The 19,542-nt window shown below is 44.6% G+C and overlaps 1 protein-coding gene across 1 annotated transcript in view; it reads left to right on the forward strand.

Annotated features, from left to right (window-relative positions):
* The first annotated feature begins 421 nt into the window (after positions 1 to 421).
* LOC142259154 (uncharacterized) overlaps positions 422 to 19,542 on the forward strand; it is a 174,070-nt gene continuing 154,949 nt past the window's right edge. The window contains 5 exon segments of the mRNA XM_075331659.1: positions 422 to 506; positions 4,469 to 5,132; positions 5,216 to 5,313; positions 5,511 to 5,601; positions 13,750 to 15,525. Of these exon segments, the coding sequence (XP_075187774.1) occupies positions 5,000 to 5,132; positions 5,216 to 5,313; positions 5,511 to 5,601; positions 13,750 to 15,525 (2,098 nt within the window). The 5' untranslated portion in view covers positions 422 to 506; positions 4,469 to 4,999.

A 19,542-nucleotide genomic window follows, 5' to 3' on the forward strand; every position in this document is an offset into this window, starting at 1 on the left:
TGGGGAAGACCCCTGAGCCCAATCACGGGGCCTCCACTTCACCCCCCGATACATGAGGACATCAATGACCAGAAGATCCTAGAACTCACCTACAAGATGATTGAGCTGCTGACTGGAGAGGTGACACTGCTGGGAATGCTGGGACATTACACAGTAACGCTATGAAGGGATCGGGGGTGACGGTATCATTGTATGTGTCAGGTTCCTATAAGGTGTCAGGACGTCACCGTCTATTTCTCCATGGAGGAGTGGGAGTATTTAGAAGGACACAAAGATCTGTACAAGGACGTCATGATGGAGGCTCCCCAACCCCTCACATCACCAGGTAATAGACAGGACTAAATACACACGGCCTATAATTATCTGTATGTAAGGAATGAATTCAGTCCCTGTATGTGTCTCCTCCAGGTCTATCCAGTAAGAGGACGACACCAGAGAGATGTCCCCGTCCTCTTCTCCCACAGGACTGTAAACAAGAAGATCCCGATGTTCCTCAGGATCATCAGGTAGATGGAGAGAAGGTGCCATGAAATCTCCTATGATGTGTAGACGGCTGTGAAGGTCTTGTGCTCCGTCTTGTTTTATCCTCCAGTATTATATGTGTTATACTTGTGTAATGAGAGCGGTGGAGATGGCAGGATTAGGAGAGATAAGAGCTTTGATGATTCCTTTTAGTCCTCGTTCACATTACTGTATTTTCAGTGCTGTCCATAAAATAACACAACGTCTCGCCCTCAGACCATTGTTATTGGATGTGGCAGTGCAGATGGGGATTTTCTTTCTCACTGACAGAATCTGCGTGTGAGAATAATCCCATCATCCTCTAGTGCCTTCTGTAAATCGGAGGAGACTCCTCCATTCAGGTCTGTGTCTGCACAAACCATCAGATTCCCACCAGCTCCGCCATACAGCAGACATTGTGTTACGGGTACATTGCAGTTCTGTAATGGAGGAAGCTGTAAATGGTCTTGTAAATGATTAATAGCGGCTGTAAATACCGGATTGTATATGGATGACAAATAAGAAAAGACTTGTCCTAGTTTTCTGGATGAAGCTGTGATGATTCTTTATCCGGCCGTGTGATCCCGGCATTAGAGGCCGTTACATCCCGGGAAGAGAGGATTTATCTAGAAAGTGTAAAATCTTTCCTTTCTCTGAATATTTCTGCCTCCGGTCACATCCCGTCTGCCGGTATAACGGGCTCCGCACCACAAAACTTACATCCAACTCATCAATTCTGTTGGTTTTTTTCTGTGTCACCTTTTTTTAATCTTCTTGTATTAATTAATGGGTGTTTTTTTTCAAAATTCTTCAGAATGGAGCAAGTGGGTCATGAATTTTGCGCACAATAGAAACGCTTTGTATTTTTCCCTTTGACCTGTGTTACTGACATTTTATTGCAAAAAGTCTCATGTTTTCTTAAACAGCGGCAAGTTTGCACCAAAGTATTTGCTATACATGAAATATCTCGGGTGTGGACTGGAGAACATTCGTGACAAAATTTCCTAGTTTTTAGGTTGAAGGTAGACATACCTTTCCTTGAAAAACTTTTCACACCCGATGAACTGTTCCATGTTTTTTTACATTACAGCCACAAAAAATGTATTTTATTGAGGTTTTATGTGATAACAACACAAAGTAGCAAACATTTGTGAAGTATAAAGGAAATTATACATGGATTTCTAAATGTGTTAAGACATTTGATGAAATTGTGATGTGCATTAGTATTCAGCCCCCTGAGTGAATACTTTGCAGGACCCTCCTTTCACTGCAATTGCTGCTGCCAGTCTCTTGGGGGATGTGTCTATCAGCTTTGCACATCTAGAGGTGACATTTTTGCCCCTTTTACTTTATAAAACAGCTCTATCTCAGGTAAATAGGATGACGGCGTCTGTGAAGCAATTTTCAATTCTTATTCTTTTGCTTTTAAAAAAATTAATTCTTCTATAAAGACCAAATTTGTGGAGTTTATGACTTATAGTTGTCTTGTGGACAGATTCTCCCCTGAGCTTTGGATCTCTGCTGCTTTTCCACTGTCTACAGGCCTCTTGGCTGCTTCTCTATAATTACTGCTCCCCTTGCTTGGGATGTTGGTTTAGGTGGACGGCCATGTCTTTGTCATTTTGCAGTTGTGCTATATGTGACAACTCAGCATCTGGAGATTTGTGTGAGGGGTGAACTGTTCTTAATTAGGCCAAACCTTTTGTTTCTTTGATTGCCAAATCAAGAGACGTTGGCTATTGTTTAATGTCAGACTGACTGGAGCCCTATATCCTTTTAAATATGGATTGCCTCAGCCTCTTTGAGTATGTCAATTAGAGGAATATTATGCAGTCGAATTGAACTGAACCAATGAGAGAACAGCCATCTCCCACCAATCCTGTAAGATACAATACTCTGAAGTGAGAACTTAGGATATAAAAAGGGCTTTGCTCCTCTTTCCATATTTATTTTGCAGGACTTCAGCCTAAAATCCACATTTTTAGCTGAAAGATCACAGATCTGCTTCACTGCTCAATGCTGAGCCCAAAATTGTACCTGTAGAACCCAGGTGAGGACAATTCAGTTGCCTGGCTACATATCTTGCTGTGCTCAGTCATCTTTCTAACCTTGCCGCTATCTCCTCTCAGCGGGTGCTCATCAAAAGCGAGGTGCTGCTGACTGGGATAGTTAGCCCAGGAAGCCCCGAAGTCGCAAAAATTCTAATCCCTTGTGAGCCAACGGATGGGAGAGACTTTGTCGCTTGTACCATCTTGTGATCTTGCTGGAAATGTACGATGTGTTTGCCTGTTGGTGAACCAGTAACGTCCTCCCAATGTGTAGTTCCCTCACCCTGTGTTGTCTGAGAAGTGTTCTGCCCACAAAAAATCAGTGCGAGCGTTCAGTGGGATTAGCCCTGGTCCGAGCAGTCTTTCTGAAGACAGTCAGGCCAGCGGACGACTGTACCCACTGACCCTTATGTCTCCACACTATACTCCAGCTATTTTGGATGATGGATTGAAAAGTGCTTAGTGAGATGTTCAGAGCTTTGGCTATTTTTTTATTTTTTTTTTATACCTGAACCCTGCTTTACTCTTCTCCACAACTTTATCCCTGACCTGTCTGGTGGGTTCCTTGGTTTTCAAGATGCTGTTTGATCCCTAATGTTCTGAAACAAAACTTATGAAATCTTCACAAAACAGCTGTAGTTATACTGAGAATAAATGATACAGGTGACTCAATTTACTTATTATGTGACTTCTGGAGGCAATTGGTCACTCAGGGGCATCATACTACAAGGGGCTTAATACAAATGCACGTCACAATATTCAGATTTATATTTTTAAATATTTAGAAAAACATCTATCATTTCCTTTACACTTCAGAAATACTTGTTACTTAATGCTGGTATATCACATAAAATCACAATAAAATACATTTATGTTTGTGGGTGCAACGTAAAAATAAGCGGAAACGCTCTGGGGGTGTGAATACCTATACAAGGGGCAAAATTCCTCCATGACTAAAAATATCAGACTAGTTCCCTGGATCGATGTCCCATCACAAAATCTAGTCCTGATAACCTGCAATATATACTTTTTACGGAACTCATCCAAGCACGCCTTGAATTTTTGTAGTCTATCAACATTTATCACATCATGTGTCAGAGAGTTCCATATTCTCACTGCTCTTACAGTAAAGAATCCCCATCTGTGATTATGATTGAACCTCCTTGTCATCATTACAGGCCTCAGTTGTAAAAAGCTCATTAGAAATATCTCAGTCATGCCCCTGATATACTCGTACATTGTAATAAAATCGCCCCATAGCCTTTGTGTTTCTAAAATAAATAACCCCAAACTTGCTAACCTGTCCTCCTAGTGTAGTCCTTCCATTCCTGTAATGGTCGCTCTTCTCTGCACCCGCTCTAGTTCAGTTACGTCCTCCTCATTCACTGGAACCCGAAATTGTGCAGAATATTGTAAGTGTGGCCGCACTAGTGACTTGTATAGAGGCAAAACTGTTCTTGTCCGGAGCATCTGTGCCTCGTTCACTGCATCCTATTATATTATCTGCCTTGGCAGCAGCTTCCTGGCACTGGTCGGTTTTCTCGTCCTCCCGCACACCCACGTCTATTTCAATGTCACTTTTCCACAGTAACTATTTAAAAAAATTGACGTTTAAGAATCAGCCGAAAAAATCTGGAAATCTAAACCCCTGCAAACATACAAAGAACAAAAACCCAACAGATTAATATTATCAAATAGTCACGTGCCATACATGTGGGAGAAAAGCCGCTTCATAATATTATTGGATCGAGGTTCTTCATTTCGGTTAATGCGGCCCCAAAACCATGAATTGTCTTCTCCTTCATGTCCTACATGTTAGCGTTATTTCTGCAGCCAGTGATCGGATATAAAGTCTCCAGTAATTATATTACTGTACAGGATTCTTTATGATGTTACATCGTCCTCTTCTCCCCATTCAGGTCCCTACAATATCGGATCCTCTCAGTGGAGATCTTCTATATAAGAGAATTCTCCTGATTGCCCCTTCAAGGATGGATATGGACAGGGACAAGATGGCGGAGAGGATATTACACCTCACCCTAGAGATCCTCTTCCGGCTTACTGGAGAGGTGAGAGATTCTGATGACGTCACATTACATCATTCTTATCTATGGGAATAACAGATGGACAGAACTGGAGAGGTGAGGACTCTGGAAATGTCTGGAGTGAGATTTATTACTGCGTCTCTCCATAACCAGGATTACACAGTAGTGAAGAAGACCTCTAGTGAGCGCTGTCAGGCCCCTGTGTCTGAGGGATGGGGAAGACCCCTGAGCCCAATCACGGGGCCTCCACCTCACCCCCCGATACATGAGGACATCAATGACCAGAAGATCCTAGAACTCACCTACAAGATGATTGACCTGCTGACTGGAGAGGTGACACTGCTGGGAATGCTGGGACATTATACAGTAACGCTATGAAGGGATCGGGGGTGACGGTATCATTGTATGTGTCAGGTTCCTATAAGGTGTCAGGACGTCACCGTCTATTTCTCCATGGAGGAGTGGGAGTATTTAGAAGGACACAAAGATCTGTACAAGGACGTCATGATGGAGGTTCCCCAGCCCCTCACATCACCAGGTAATAGACAGGACTAAATACACACGGCCTATAATTATCTGTATGTAAGGAATGAATTCAGCCCCTGTATTTGTCTCCTCCAGGTCTATCCAGTAAGAGGACAACACCAGAGAGATGTCCCCGTCCTCTTCTCCCACAGGACTGTAAACAAGAAGACCCCGATGTTCCTCAGGATCATCAGGTAGATGGAGAGAAGGTGCCATGAAATCCCCCTATGATGTGTAGACGGCTGTGAAGGTCTTGTGCTCAGTCTTGTTTTATCCTCCAGTATTATATGTGTTATACTTGTGTAATGAGAGCGGTGGAGATGGCAGGATTAGAGCTGATCATAGATGGGACTTCTCCATCTGTCTGTGACTTTTACAATATTTGTTTCAGGGGGAAGATCTGTCCCATATTAATACTACAGAGACATATGTGAGGGGGGATGAGCGGAGTAAAGAGGAGATTCCTACAGATAACCGCCCAGGTGAGTAGTGACCACTAAATGCAGAGAAGTCACAGATTCTTCTCAGTCACCGGCTGTGGCTGCTTTATCAGGGTTGTAGTCCGGCCATATCAAATGGTCACCATTCTCCTCCTAGACCACCACATGCTCCTCCACCCAAAACTGTTCCCTTTATTTTGGGCATTGGACGCCCTTCTGTTGCATTGAGATCTGTATCAGCCAGATCTTACAGGTAGGATCCATCCTATCACCTGAAATTCGAAGACGTTGACCCTTAGCTGCCCAGATCTCTAATCTGTAAAGCCAAAAGGAAGAACGGAGCCCTAAGCACAGCCATGGGTAGAGTGACCCATGACTCAGCTTTGGAGGGCAAACAAGAGGTTAAAAGCAGAGCAAGCTGGGCTGTGCTGGGGTTTGATACTTTAAGGGGAGGTAGTTTAGGGAGGTGTGGTCAGGAGATTTGTAGGAATGTATATAGGGTGAGGTAAAAGTGGTGGCCTGCAATCGGCACGTAGCCACCACTGCTGAAGGTACCTGTGCCCGTCCTCGCCTTCTCTCATCGCCTGGATCGGAGGATGTCTGCGCTGGAGGATCTTCAGGGACAGCGAGAGGAGCTGCCAGCAGGTCTGATGGAGCAGAGATCCAGGCACGGCTGCAAGAGATTGTGGGAGGACTGCCGGCAGGAGCGGATGCTGCTTCTACCCCTGCCCGGCCATCACGCAGGGCCAGGCTGCCAGAATGCCTCTCCCCTGACGTCGCTCCGGGCCCCGGTGGCGCCGCAGGAGCCCCTACGGGGACCCTCCTCATCATGGCCTGTTCCCTCTGCACCTGTTCGCAGGCCTCGGTGTGGGAGGAATCCATAGAGGCGGCTGGGACCTGCGAAGTGGGCGGGACCAGCAGTCGGTCATGGGACCGGGCCTCTTCCAGCTTCTAGCACCAGAGAAAAAGGCAACAACAAGATGGCGGCGGTTCCACCCGGCGATGCTCCAGTCGGTGGGGCTGCTTAGCTACGAGAGACCCATCACCTGCGGGACCTTGCGATGCCGGGGAGACAAGGCGGATACATGCTGGCCGTGGTTTCCTGGGATTTGGATTCCGGGAAGATTCCCACCGAGCTGTCAGCTCCCTAGTCGAGCTGGGTCTGAGCGTATCAGTGGGTCAGGGCTCACCGGTGGGCGACGCAGAGGATGAGATGCCGTGTCGGTTGGAGACGGGTCACCTGGATTCTGGAATGGCGGCTGGTCGGTGCTTCGTGCCGGCGCAGCCTGGTAAGTAGGGCTTTATGTGTGTCTTGTCCCTTTCTAATACAGTATAGTTTTTTTACTGGGGGTGGATGTCAGTCAAGTTGTTGATGTATCGTGTGGGCGGAGTATGGGGGATGCGGGGGGAGTACGGGATTTATGAGAAAAATTGAAGCAGACCAATAGGGGTTTATAATAATATGTACTATTTATTCGTTTTTATAGCGCTGTTGGTTCCATGGCACTTTGCATGTAGTGGCGGCGCCGTCCCCATTGGGGCTCACAGGCTGGGGTCCCTATCTGTAATTTTTTGCAGTTTACAGGGGTCGCTCATCCCAGTTGGGAACCCGAGGATGACTGAAAAAAGGGGTTGGTCAGTCTGAATATGGGGATCACACGGTAGTGCACTCTTGGTGTGGTTGCAGACAGCAGAGGATAATGAGGGGGATCATATTCTGGATGACAGGGTGAAAATGGCGTGGCGTATGTGTGTTTTGAAGGACTGCTGGGGTACCCTGGCATGGGAAGGGATAGTTTTGGAAGGAATATGTCCTTCCATGGGAGACGTTTGTGTTGGGAATATACTGTATATAAAACTTAATATAAAGGAGGTCTGCAGTCAGCAGGGGGCGCACTTGGGGCTGGCTTCAAGGCAGAAGAGTGCTGGCAGTTCTATGCAAGTTCAGGGTAGTTGTTAGTTTCAGCACCAGTGTGCTGGGTAAGTCGATTCATTGCACTGGGCATCCTGGTGTTTATTAAGAGGGGGGAGTCATAGTCAGGTGGGGATGCTTTACAGGGGGTGAGCCTGACGAGGGCTGAAGAGATGGTCTGCGACCTGAGAAGTGCTCGGATTAGGAACAGGTGGTGTTGTTAGAGAACAGTTTTTGCTGGGGTTGTTTAGGATTCCTTCTCCGCCACTTATAGTTCTGTTCTATCTAGAATTTGGAGTCTCGCTATTAACGCCCCCTGGTGGTGTGGCGTAGGGTTAGTCAAAAGGCAGTTTTCGGGGGACGCATGGCAGGTCCTTTCTTTTACCCCCCCCCCCTCACTTTGTTTCGGCGATTTGGTCATTCGCTGCCGGGGGGGGGGAGCAAAAAGTAAAATTAAAAAAAAAAAAAGAAAGGAACTTGAATAATTTGGATCAGTATGATTCGCCATTTCCTTAGGGGTGTTTTGGTTATGGCGGTATTAACCCTGCTCTTTACACTGTGGTGCAGACAGTGGTTGACATGTTTTGGACTGCGATAAATGCTATGGTACAGGGTTCATTTGTTAGCTAGGATGGACCGGCCCACCCTGACAGTCTGTGGTAGTTCGGTTGTTTTTGTGTCAGTGTTTATTTTAGGATAGGTTTTTTGCCCATGGGATATTCAGGTCCTGTGCGCTCAGTCTGAAGCATCTTGTCTTTTTTGGAATGGTAGTATGTAACCAGCTGGTGGATTTTGTGGGTGATCCACTACCCTGACAACTTGTGTTCATTGGACCTCCTGGGCCACACGTTTCGTTAGTTATTTCTGGCATCCATGGAGTGGGTAGCCGGTTGATGGGGGGGGGTTCTTTTGGCGCACAAGAAAAATAGAAGGTTGCTCAACTGGCATTAGCTTCTTAGGGATCACAATTGATACTGTGCGCTTAGAGCGCAGGTTTCCAAAAAAAAGTGGTTATGCAGGTGTTGGAAAGTTTTCTGGAGATGTGCAATGGACAGTCTTTGTTATTGAGGGAGGTGATTGAAAAGTTTTGGCCGTGAGCTTTTTACGGATGTGGTGAGCCGTATTGGCTTTGGCTCGTATGTTAGGGGCAATTGGTGAGCAGACGTTTGGCTGGATTGTTGTGGGGAATTGAGATTCACCAAGAAAGTTAAGTTGCCCAAGTTTTTTCCCATAATTGGGGGACGGACAATTCGGGGTTATAGTTTAGTAATCGGGATACATTTCCATGACAACAACATGTGGGCAGTCATGGCCATCAATTAAACTGATGGTGGCGTCATCACCCATGGTTCGGTTTATGCGATAGCTCATCTCGGGTGTTTTGACTTCATTTTCTGGGTAGGGGTATTCAGGTTTCTGAGGTTGGAGGTCTCCATCATGGATTCACTCGCGCACTAGCAGTGGGATAATTTTGGGTCTTTGGTGCCTGGGCGGAGTCCGAGGCTGCCATGGGATAGTGGAGTGTTGAGCTGGGTTCTGAACACAGGGCTCATTGTTTAGTTCGGTTCCTTTGTGATTGGGCCATAGTTCACCCTATAATGCAGCGGGGAAGGGTGGGTCGCCTGGCAGCGACAATTTGTGGAGTCAATATCCCAAGAGGATTTAGTGTGAGTGTCACTGTGTTGGTAAATGGGGTTGCGCGGTAGGGTTGGTTGGTCCATCAAGTTATTATGTTGGGTATGGGTGGCGTTTTCAGAGATAAGTTTGGTGCGGCAGGCATCATGAAAGATCTCCTGGTGTGTCAGGCCTTAAAAGGTTGCAGGAGGGGCTGACTTAAATGGATGTACATAGGCCAGTTGCATTCAAGGACCTAAAGGAGATGACCTCCGGGCTACATTTGATGTATTTTCACGGTTTGAGAAGGGTTGTTGGATTCGGCTTTTTCATGGGCCTCTTTTGGGGCCATGACCTCCGGGCTACATTTGGTGTATTTTCATGGTTTGAGAAGGGTTGTTGGCTTTTCATGGGCCTTTTTTGGGGCCATGAGGATTGGACAACTGGTAAGTGGACCAGACATTTGTGCCAATGCGGGGGGAATTCCTGGCATTCAGTCGGGATTGTTGGGATCCAGATGCCAAAGATCGAATCAGACAATGAGGGCAGGCTGGTGAGGTTGGGGCTTTAGAGGATTCAGGAGGCATCCTGTGGAATGTTTTAGACATTGGCTAAGTTTAGGGGCCAATCGTCCAGGGCCATTATTAAGGCATAGGGATGGTTCCTTTTTGTTGAAGATTCTGTCTCGTGTCATTTTTGTGGATGGTGCCTGGCTGCCTTATAGCAGTTAGGCTAACAGGTTTTTTTCATTCCATTCTTTTCAAATTGGGGTTGCAGTTGGGACTGTACGAGCAGGCTTCCTTCGGGAGGTGGTGAAAAGAATTGTTAGGTGAGAATACAAGAGATATAAACATGTATTTGCGCCCACATTCGGAGTAGGGGGGTAAAGGAAGGTATCATAAGGATAGCCTGAGAGGTTGGAACTCCTAGGTAAGATTCTTTTGACAGTGGTGAGGTCACTGTCATACCTTCTTTCCTTGTTTACTCCCCCCTCCCCCCCATTGTATTACCCATGGAGCACTCGGGCAGTGTAGTTTGTTGGCCATTGGAGGCTCGTTGGGTGTGAGGGAATGGGAACTGTGGGGTTTGTGTACATGTGTGGCGACTGTTCAGTGGATCGGGGTCTGGTTTGAGAGACAAGTGTTGTTGGAATTCCACCCTTTTGGAAGGTTGGACCATTCCCCTGATGGGTTTGCTTTACATATCCAAGGGGATTGTTCTGGGGTTTTAATTCAGGATATCTGGCACGTTTTTTCTGCGCTCATGGGCGTCAATTTCCAATATGAAGGTGATGTGGTCGGACATTGTGCCCGGAAAATCGTGGCTTGCAGCTTGGACTGGTAATTTTCCAGCAATAGTGGTGCCCCCGAGCTTGTGGTCGCAGCTGGGGGCAATGCTGGATGGTTTCAAGTATTTATGGCTTCCGCCAGGCTTTGGAGCTCCAAGAACCTCCTCACTTTTCATGTTGATTTATTGTATTTTGTTATAATAAAGGCCGATTTGGCCATAATTAATCCAAAATGGTTGTCTGTCGTTTGTGGAAGGGCATCCAGGTATGGGGTGGTTGCGAACCCCGAAGGGGAGGTAAATTGAGGTACTAGGTGAAGCCTCTACAATACTGCAGTCATGACAGTGTACGTAGAATGTGCAGACAACTTAGAAAATCATGGGAAGAAAAATCTAATCAGTATGGTGGACCCCTAAGAGAAAGCGGAGGGTAATGATGCTGGTGACGTCCTAGATTCTTAGTTTGGTGCCGTGTTCTCCAGGTGCCGTGTTCTCCAGGTGAATAAAGATTGATTGCTGTCAGTGGGAGAAACAAAATAATAATCTTGTAGTTGATGAGACCTCAGTAGACCTCTCTCCATTAATAAGTATCATAAGTACAAGATTCTTATTGTTTCTCCACTGAGAGCAATTAATCCATCTTCCTAGAATCTCGGCATCTTATTGATGGATCTTCCTTCTCTCCCTTCTGATGAATGAGCTGATAGGGGCGTTTATATCTAAAGTTGGGCATAGAGTAACTGTAACATATGAGGGAGGTTAGAATTACCCCACAGTGGGTACATGGAGGTCTGGCAGCCCACCTACATCATTTCCAAAATGTAATTAGAAAAAAAGGAAAGTAATTAACACTTAAAGTTCTGATATTTTTACCTTGAAGAGCCTGAAAGATATTTTCTCTGAATTGTACAAATGTCCATTATATAAGAACTTGTACTGGAGCCGTCCATTGTGGAGTCCGAGAGGCAGAAAGTAAATGTCTAATATTTCTTCAAGAAACTCATCTGACAGAAGATATTGGCCCCTACAATAGTTTGGATTGCCGAGAGCCCCCGAGCCACATACTGTAATTACTCCAGATGTGTCACCTCTAGTTACTAAATCACTGACGGTGAAGGCTGTCGGGTGGAGGGCGGTCATTTTAGTAGATGTGTTATTGTCTATAGTCACAGTTTTCTCTATAGTAGTTAGTACCAAAGCCGCTCTTATTTCATGGCTTTCCACTGCAGCCAGTTTTCTGCTCCTATCCAGGCCCCATTTCTCCAATCTGACATCTGTCACTTTACATGATAACAACTTTGTAATACTTAAAGGGAACCTGTCACCAGATTTGGTTACTATAAGCTGCGGCCACCACCAGTGAGCCTTATATACATGATTCTAGAATCATGTATATAAGAGCCCAGGCCGTTCTGTATAACGTAAAAAACACTTATTATACTCACCTACGGGGTGGTCTGGTCCGATGGGTGTTGCTGCTCTGCAGTCCGGTGCCTCCTCTCTACTAAGATGAGCGTTCTCTTTGTTTGCAGGCCCATAGGGATGATGTTTCCTGCGTCATCCACACAGGCCGGCATGTCAGTCCTGTGCAGGTGCAGTTTGATCTGCCCTGCTAACGGCAGGTCAAAGTAATGGCATGCGCAAGCGAAAGGAAAGGTTTAAGACCGCCCGTGCATGCGCACTACAATACTTTGATCTGCCATCCGCAAGGACTGCAATACCGGCCTGTGTGGATGATGTAGGACGCTTTGTCCACATGAAGCTGGGCAGAAGGTGCTGGACCGGAGACCAGCGACACCCATTAGACCGGACCGCACCTAGGTGAGTATTATAAAAGTGCTTTTTTTATGTTACAGGTAAAATATATCTTTGTACCGTGTTAGCCAGTAGAGATAAAACATTTTTTTAAAAGAACTGAGAGTCCTCAGTGGTTGATGCCTTTTAATGGCTAACTGAAAAGATGGTAATAATAGCAAGCTTTTGAGACTACTCAGGTGTCTTCATCAGGCTCAGTATAACCATCTTTTCAGTTAGCCATTAAAAGGTATCAACCACTGAGGACTCAGTTTTTTTATGTTATACAGAGCAGCCTAGACTCTTATACAGTATTCTAGAATGCTGAATTTAAGAGCCTATTGGTAGTGGCTGCAGCTTATAGGGGCCAAATCTGGTGATGGCTTATTTTTAATCTGACCTCAGTGTTTCTGAGATTTGTACTTTATCTTACTTGTACTGTTAGAATAATTTGTTTTGCATTTATTAAAAAAACAACAAACAAACCTGAAATTCGCCAAAAATATAAAAGAATTAGAAGTGATCAAACATTGCATTTCAATGCTCCTAAAACAAATAGTAATGCCATAAAATATAATCATTAAATAGAATTTACCGTATTCTGCTTTAGTCTAAATGACAGAAGCCATATCTCTTTATAATCAAGAGTCTTTCAGCTACAACCATTGTGGAAACCCTCCATTTTTCCACTATCGGAGTAGCAGTTTGGTATAACCTGGCCTACAAAACATTATTTGATGACTTAATAAAATATACGGGAGGCAAAATGAACAAAGAGGGTTGAACATCATGGTCTACTGGTTCCTGCTCTGAGGTCTACTGTTAGATTGTAAACAGTTTTTGTTTACAATTTACATAACTTGCAGCTTTTTTTTAGCTATGTTACGCTTGCGGGAGTGGACCCACTGGGCCGCAGCACTGGCTTAACCAGAAGGGGCGTAGCTAAGTAAATACCTCATCTTTATTGAAGCCTCTGATGGCGAGGCTAGGCTTGTGCTGGAAGGTAGCTACTTGGTGCTACTCCAGGGAGTCACGGGATGGCGACAGCTGTCCTCAGGAGTCGGGGTTAGGTTATACTGACAGTCACTGCAGGTCTGGCAAGCACAACTGGTATAGACAGATGCAGCAGGTCTGCTAAGCACATCGGATACTAGGATACAGACACATATTCACACCCACAATATAACACTCAGGAAACGGAGCTGACAACTAGCAACACGTCTCTAAGGATAGACCATGTTGCCCTGGCACTTCCCATAGGGGGAGGATGCCTTAAATACCCAGTGCCTCTCAGCCATAGGTTGACTTCCTGGTTAGGGCACGTTGGCCTTTTAAGAATAGGTGCTCGCGCCCTAAGCACTCTCCCAAGAGTTCTGCATGGTGTGTGCAGGCCCTGGGAGATGGCAGCAGTGACCATGGTCACGGAAGTCTCCACTGAGTGACCGGGAGGATAAGTGTGCTGAAGTCCCCAGCAGGAAAAGGGTGCAGGACCGTGTGGGTACGCCAGTAAATGTGTTACAAGCTATTTTATCAATGATATCCTTCAATTTGTATATATTACAAATATTTTTTATTCTTGGCAGATGAGTGTACCAGGAGAATAGAGGCACAACTGACATCTTCAATTTTTCAATCATATGACCTTGATATCGCACAAGATATAACTAAAGTGAATGCTACTATTCCAGATATACCATCATCCCCCCACAGCAAAGATCTATCATCAGTTTCTTTTAAACAACGCCTACCTTCTGATTCATCACAGACTATTAAAAAAAATAAATGTCACAAAAGAGGCATTAAAAATCAAAATGTTCTTACAGCAAAGAAGCAGTTTTCAACTTCAGAAAATCGAAAAATCCATAAAAAAATTAACACAGGGGAGAGAAGATTTTCTTCAGAGTCTGTTAGTTACCAGAAAACTCATACAAAGGAGAAGCCTTTTTCATGTTCAGAATGTGGAAGATGTTTTACCCGTAAATCAAATCTTGTTGCACATCAGAGAATTCACACAGGGGAAAAGTGTTTTTCATGTTCAGAATGTGGGCAATGTTGTGTAACTAAATCACATCTTGTTACACATCAGAGAACTCACACAGAGGAGAAGCCTTTTTCATGTTCAGAATGTGGGAAATGTTTTACACGTAAATCAACACGTTTTGAACATCAGAGAACTCACACAGGGGAGAAGCCTTTTTCATGTTCAGAATGTGGAACATGTTTTGCCCGTAAATCAAATCTTGTTGCACATCAGAGAATTCACGCAGGGGAGAAGCCTTTTTCATGTTCAGAATGTGGAACATGTTTTGTCCGTAAATCATATCTTGTTGCACATCAGAGAACTCACACAGGGGAGAAGCCTTTTTCATGTTCAGAATGTGGGCAATGTTGTGCAACTAAATTAAATCTTGTTAGACATCAGAGAATTCACACAGGGGAGAAGCCTTTTTCATGTTCAGAATGTGGGAAATGTTTTGCAGGTCAAACATATCTTGTTATACATTATAGAATTCACACAGGGGAGAAGCCTTTTTCATGTTCAGAATGTGGGATATGTTTTGCATATAAATCACAACTAGTTACACATCAAAGGTCTCACACAGGGCAGAATCCATATTCATGTTCAGAATGTGGGAAATATTTTGGTCAAAAATCGTGTCTTGTTAAACATCAGAGAACTCACACAGGGGAGAAGCCTTTTTCATGTTCAGAATGTGGAACATGTTTTGTCTGTAAATCAAATCTTGTTGAACATCAGAGAACTCACACAGGGGAGAAGCCTTTTTCATGTTCAGAATGTGGGAAATGTTTTGCAGTTAAATCATATCTAGTTACACATCAAAGATCTCACACAGGGCAGAAGCCATATTTATGTTCAGAATGTGGGAAATGCTTTAGTAAAAAATCGTGTCTTGTTAAACATCAGAGAACTCACACAGGGGAGAAGCCTTTTTCATGTTCAGAATGTGGAACATGTTTTGTCCGTAAATCAAATCTTGTTGAACATCAGAGAACTCACACAGGGGAGAAGCCTTTTTCATGTTCAGAATGTGGGATATGTTTTGCACATAAATCACATCTGCTCACACATCAAAGATCTCACACACGGGAGAAGCCTTTTTCATGTTCAGAATGTGGGATATGTTTTGCACATAAATCACATCTGCTCACACATCAAAGATCTCACACAGGGCAGAATCCATATTCATGTTCAGAATGTGGGAAATGCTTTAGTCAAAAATCGTGGCTTGTTACACATCAGAGAACTCACACAGGGGAGAAGCCTTTTTCATGTTCAGAATGTGGGAAATGTTTTGCACAAAAATGCCATCTTTTTCAACATCACAAAACTCACAAGGGTAGAAGCCATTATAACACCTAAAAGGTGAAAAATGTTTTACTCAAATTATAATTTATCGACCATTAAGAAAAATTCACATGGGAGAAAATATAGATTTGACAAATTGAACAAGAAAACACAAAAGAAACAGTCAAGAGTAAAGGCAAGTAAGTAAACAAGAAAGGGAAAGCACGTTAGAAGTTACATTAGAATTATAATATATACAATTACTAATAGACGTCTGTTTTATAAAAATCAAATAAAAAACAATATTACATGTTTATTAAAAATTTCACATTGTTATATATTTATATATTCACTATATGAAGAAGAGTATTACAACCCTCCCCCCAAAATACCCAATATTCCTCCACCCTCTTCTTCCTAACTCCCAATCTCAGTGATCTGCCATTCATTACAGTTACTTTCAGCGCACAATCTCCATGTCTGAACAATGTCTGTAACTTCTCTATACTACAATAATAAACATGATCATGTTACAAATTACTATTTCCATCTACGATCCATTCCTTCTTTGTGGGAACATCTGATGTGATCGAGTTTTATAATCACTTTCCACTAAGTTTAGTAGTTTTTTCCTCATCATTGGGAACTGACTCCCTTCTCTATTCCCCAATACACATATTATAGGTTTTAAGGGGACTTTAATTGTAAATGCAAGGGGCTGCTGACAAGTCTTAGGCTTTGTGACCTTTTTTTTGTTTCTATGGTAACAAATGTTACATCACATGAAAGCCTTATATGTCTAATACAGGGGTCTCAAATTCGGCTGGGTGTATGGGCCGCACAGAGGAAAAAAAATAAATTGGGGGGGCGCATTCTTTGCAGGACAAAGTGACATTTTTATTGGTACCGTATTTTTTTTTTTTTTTTTTTACACACCTTTGGATCACTAATTTTGAACATTTTTCACTTGTTTATTATAATAAATGTGTACATTCTTTGTTTAAATATATAAAAAAAAAATTTGATAGTAGAAAAAAAAGTCATGCCTTATTTTATTTTTTGGGGGTTTTTTTTTTACATTTTATCCCTTTCTTGTAACTAATAGTGTTACAATTATCACTATGTAGAAATTTTAGCCAACATCTTTTAGTAATGTTCTCCATCTTGTTGTAATGTGCCCATCCTTGTCCCCTTGTAGTATTGTGCCTCATCCTAGTCCCCATCCTACAGTAATGAGCTCATCCTTGTCCCCATCCTATAGTAATGTCCCCAGCCTTGTCCCCATCTTATCGTAATGTGCCCATCCTGTAGTAATGTTTCCAGTCTTGTCCCCATCTTATAGTAATGTTCCCCATCTTTGTCCCCTTGTAGCAATCTCCCTATCCTGTAGTACTGTCCCCATCATATAGTTGTCCCATTCTATAGTAATTTGCCCATCCTACAGTAATGTCCCTATCCTATAGTAATGTGTCCACCTTGTCCTTATCCTATAGTAATGTCCCCAGCCTTATCCCCATCTTATCATAATGTGCCCATCCTGTAGCAATGTGTCCATCCTTGTCCCCATCTTATAGTAATGTCCCCATCCTATAGTAATGTCCCCAGCCTTGTCCCCATCTTATAGTAATGTCCCCAGCCTTATCCCTATCCTATAGTAATGTTTCTCATCCTTTTCCCCTTTTAGTAATGTCCCTATCCTGTAGTACTGTGTCCATCCTAGTCCCCATCCTATAGTAATGTCCCCAGCCATGTCCCCATTCTATAGTATTGTGCCCATCCTTGTAATCTCCCCAGCCTTTACCGCATCCTATAGTAATGTCCCCATCCAATAGTATTATGCCCATCCTTGTAATGTCCCCATCCTTTAGTAATCGAGAAAAATGGGGGGGAGCCAGCACTGCTTATGAGTGGGATGCAACTATGACAAAATAAAAAGTGTAACATTCACAAATTCATTCCTACTGTATCAATTCAATGAGATTTTTGGCAAATAATTGATCAATGATTTGAGCCCCCTGCCCCGTCACGGCAAATCTCTATAAGGGGGGTCCCTACACTACAGTTATAATATACATGCGTACCATGTGGTCTCGTGTGATGTGCAGGACACATACAGCCACCGCCTCCTGTTCCATAGGCATTATTACTTAAGCACCACCTGCCTGGGGCTGTTCCGCCCTTCATCCATGTCTGCTGGTCTGACACTGTGGGGGTTAGTTCTGACATTGTGCTGGTGTGTGTGGTTCCGCCGCACACGCTGGCACCTGGACTGCCCATCTACTCGCAGTTGTCAGCCCTTGCAGCATGGGAGCGGTTCTGACACTTCTCAGGTAGGTGATGTTCCTATATGGTCCTGCGCATTATACGAGACCTTATGGTACGTTTGTATATTATAACTGTAGTGTAGGGACCCCCCTTATAGAGATTTGCCGTGACGGGGCAGGGGGGCTCAAATCATTGATCAATTATTTGCCAAAAATCCCATTGAATTGTTACAGTAGGAATGAATTTGTGAATATTACACTTTTTACTTTTTCATTGCTGCATGCCACTCATAAGCAGTGCTGGCTCTCCCCCCCCATTTATCCTTTAGTAATGTCCCCAGCCTTGTCGCGATCCTATAGTCATGTGCCCACCTTGTCCCTATCCTATAGTCATGTGCCCACCTTGTCCCCATCCTATAGTCATGTGCCCACCTTGTCCCCATCCTATAGTCATGTGGCCACCTTGTCCCCATCCTATAATCATGTGCCCACCTTGTCCCCATTCTATAGTCATATAGTCATGTGCCCACCTTGTCCCCATCCTATAGTCATGTGCCCACCTTGTCCCTATCCTATAGTCGTGTGTCCACCTTGTCCCCATCCTATAGTCATGTGCCCACCTTGTCCCTATTCTATAGTAATGTCCCCATCCTGTAGTAATGGGTGGGGGGGCAGTGGCGGCAGCTGAAAGGGGGCAGGGGCGTTATAACTTACCGATCGCTCTCAGCTTCCACAGACGCCGGAGTGAAGCTGAGGGAGTGGTCTCCGGCCCCAGATCCACAGTGATTGAAGAGATGAGTCACAAGGCCGGTCTCCAATCAGAGCTGGGGGTGGGTGAAACAGAGGTCACCCAGCTCCAGCCAATGATTGGTGCTACAGCTGCACTGACCATGGCTGGATTTCAATGTTTTAGCCATTTTCAATGGTTGAAACATTACAGTGGCTGTGATTGGCTGACGAATGCCGCTCAGCCAATCACAGCCTCCGTAGGTCCGGGGAGCAGACACCACCCCTCCGAGGTCAGGCAGAGGTTCTCTCCTCCCCGAATCTAAGGTATTTGCAAAGTGATCGCAGCCTCCGGGGCCGCGATTTCGCCATGACATACTGAGTACGTCATGGGTCCTTAAGTACCAGGGAGCCATGACGTACCCAGTACGTCATAGGTCGCTAAGTGGTTAATGTGCCATCCTTCACACACACAGACACTTCTCACCTGTCCTGCGTTCCTCAGCTGCCTCACCTCTGCTTCATGCGGCCCCCAGGCCCGTGCCACTGTTCACTATCGCGGCAGGTGCAGGGGCCGCAGCCACTGTCAGTGATTTATGTCAGATGATTGTTTTGCCGGCACGAGAGCGCAGAGTCCTTCACTCTGAGAGCGCACGCCGGCAAAACATTCATCTAACAAAGTGCAGACAGTGGCTGTGGCCCCTGCACCGGCCGCGATAGTCACTGGGGGCACGGGCCTGGGGGTCAGCCTGAGGGGCCGCATGCGGCCCGCGGGCCGCGTGTTTGAGACCCCTGGTCTAAAATATGTTTTCAAAATTTTGTGTTTGTTGCTTATGGCAACAGTGTTCTACGCAGTCGGGAAAACAAAATGGCAAAGTATAATGCGATATTCACAGCAACTGAGAGCAGAGGAGGGATACAATTCTTGTTTCTGCAAGGAAAGTCCGCAAAGGATATTCTTGATGGTATGTCGCAGACATTGGGGGATCAATGCCCTTCATATTCCACAGTTAAGAACTGGTTTGCCAAATTAAAAACAGGCCACTTCAGCACCAACCAATAATGAGGAATGTCATGGA

Source organism: Anomaloglossus baeobatrachus (genome assembly GCF_048569485.1).
Source record: "Anomaloglossus baeobatrachus isolate aAnoBae1 chromosome 5 unlocalized genomic scaffold, aAnoBae1.hap1 SUPER_5_unloc_3, whole genome shotgun sequence".
In the NCBI taxonomy this organism is placed as follows: domain Eukaryota; kingdom Metazoa; phylum Chordata; class Amphibia; order Anura; family Aromobatidae; genus Anomaloglossus; species Anomaloglossus baeobatrachus.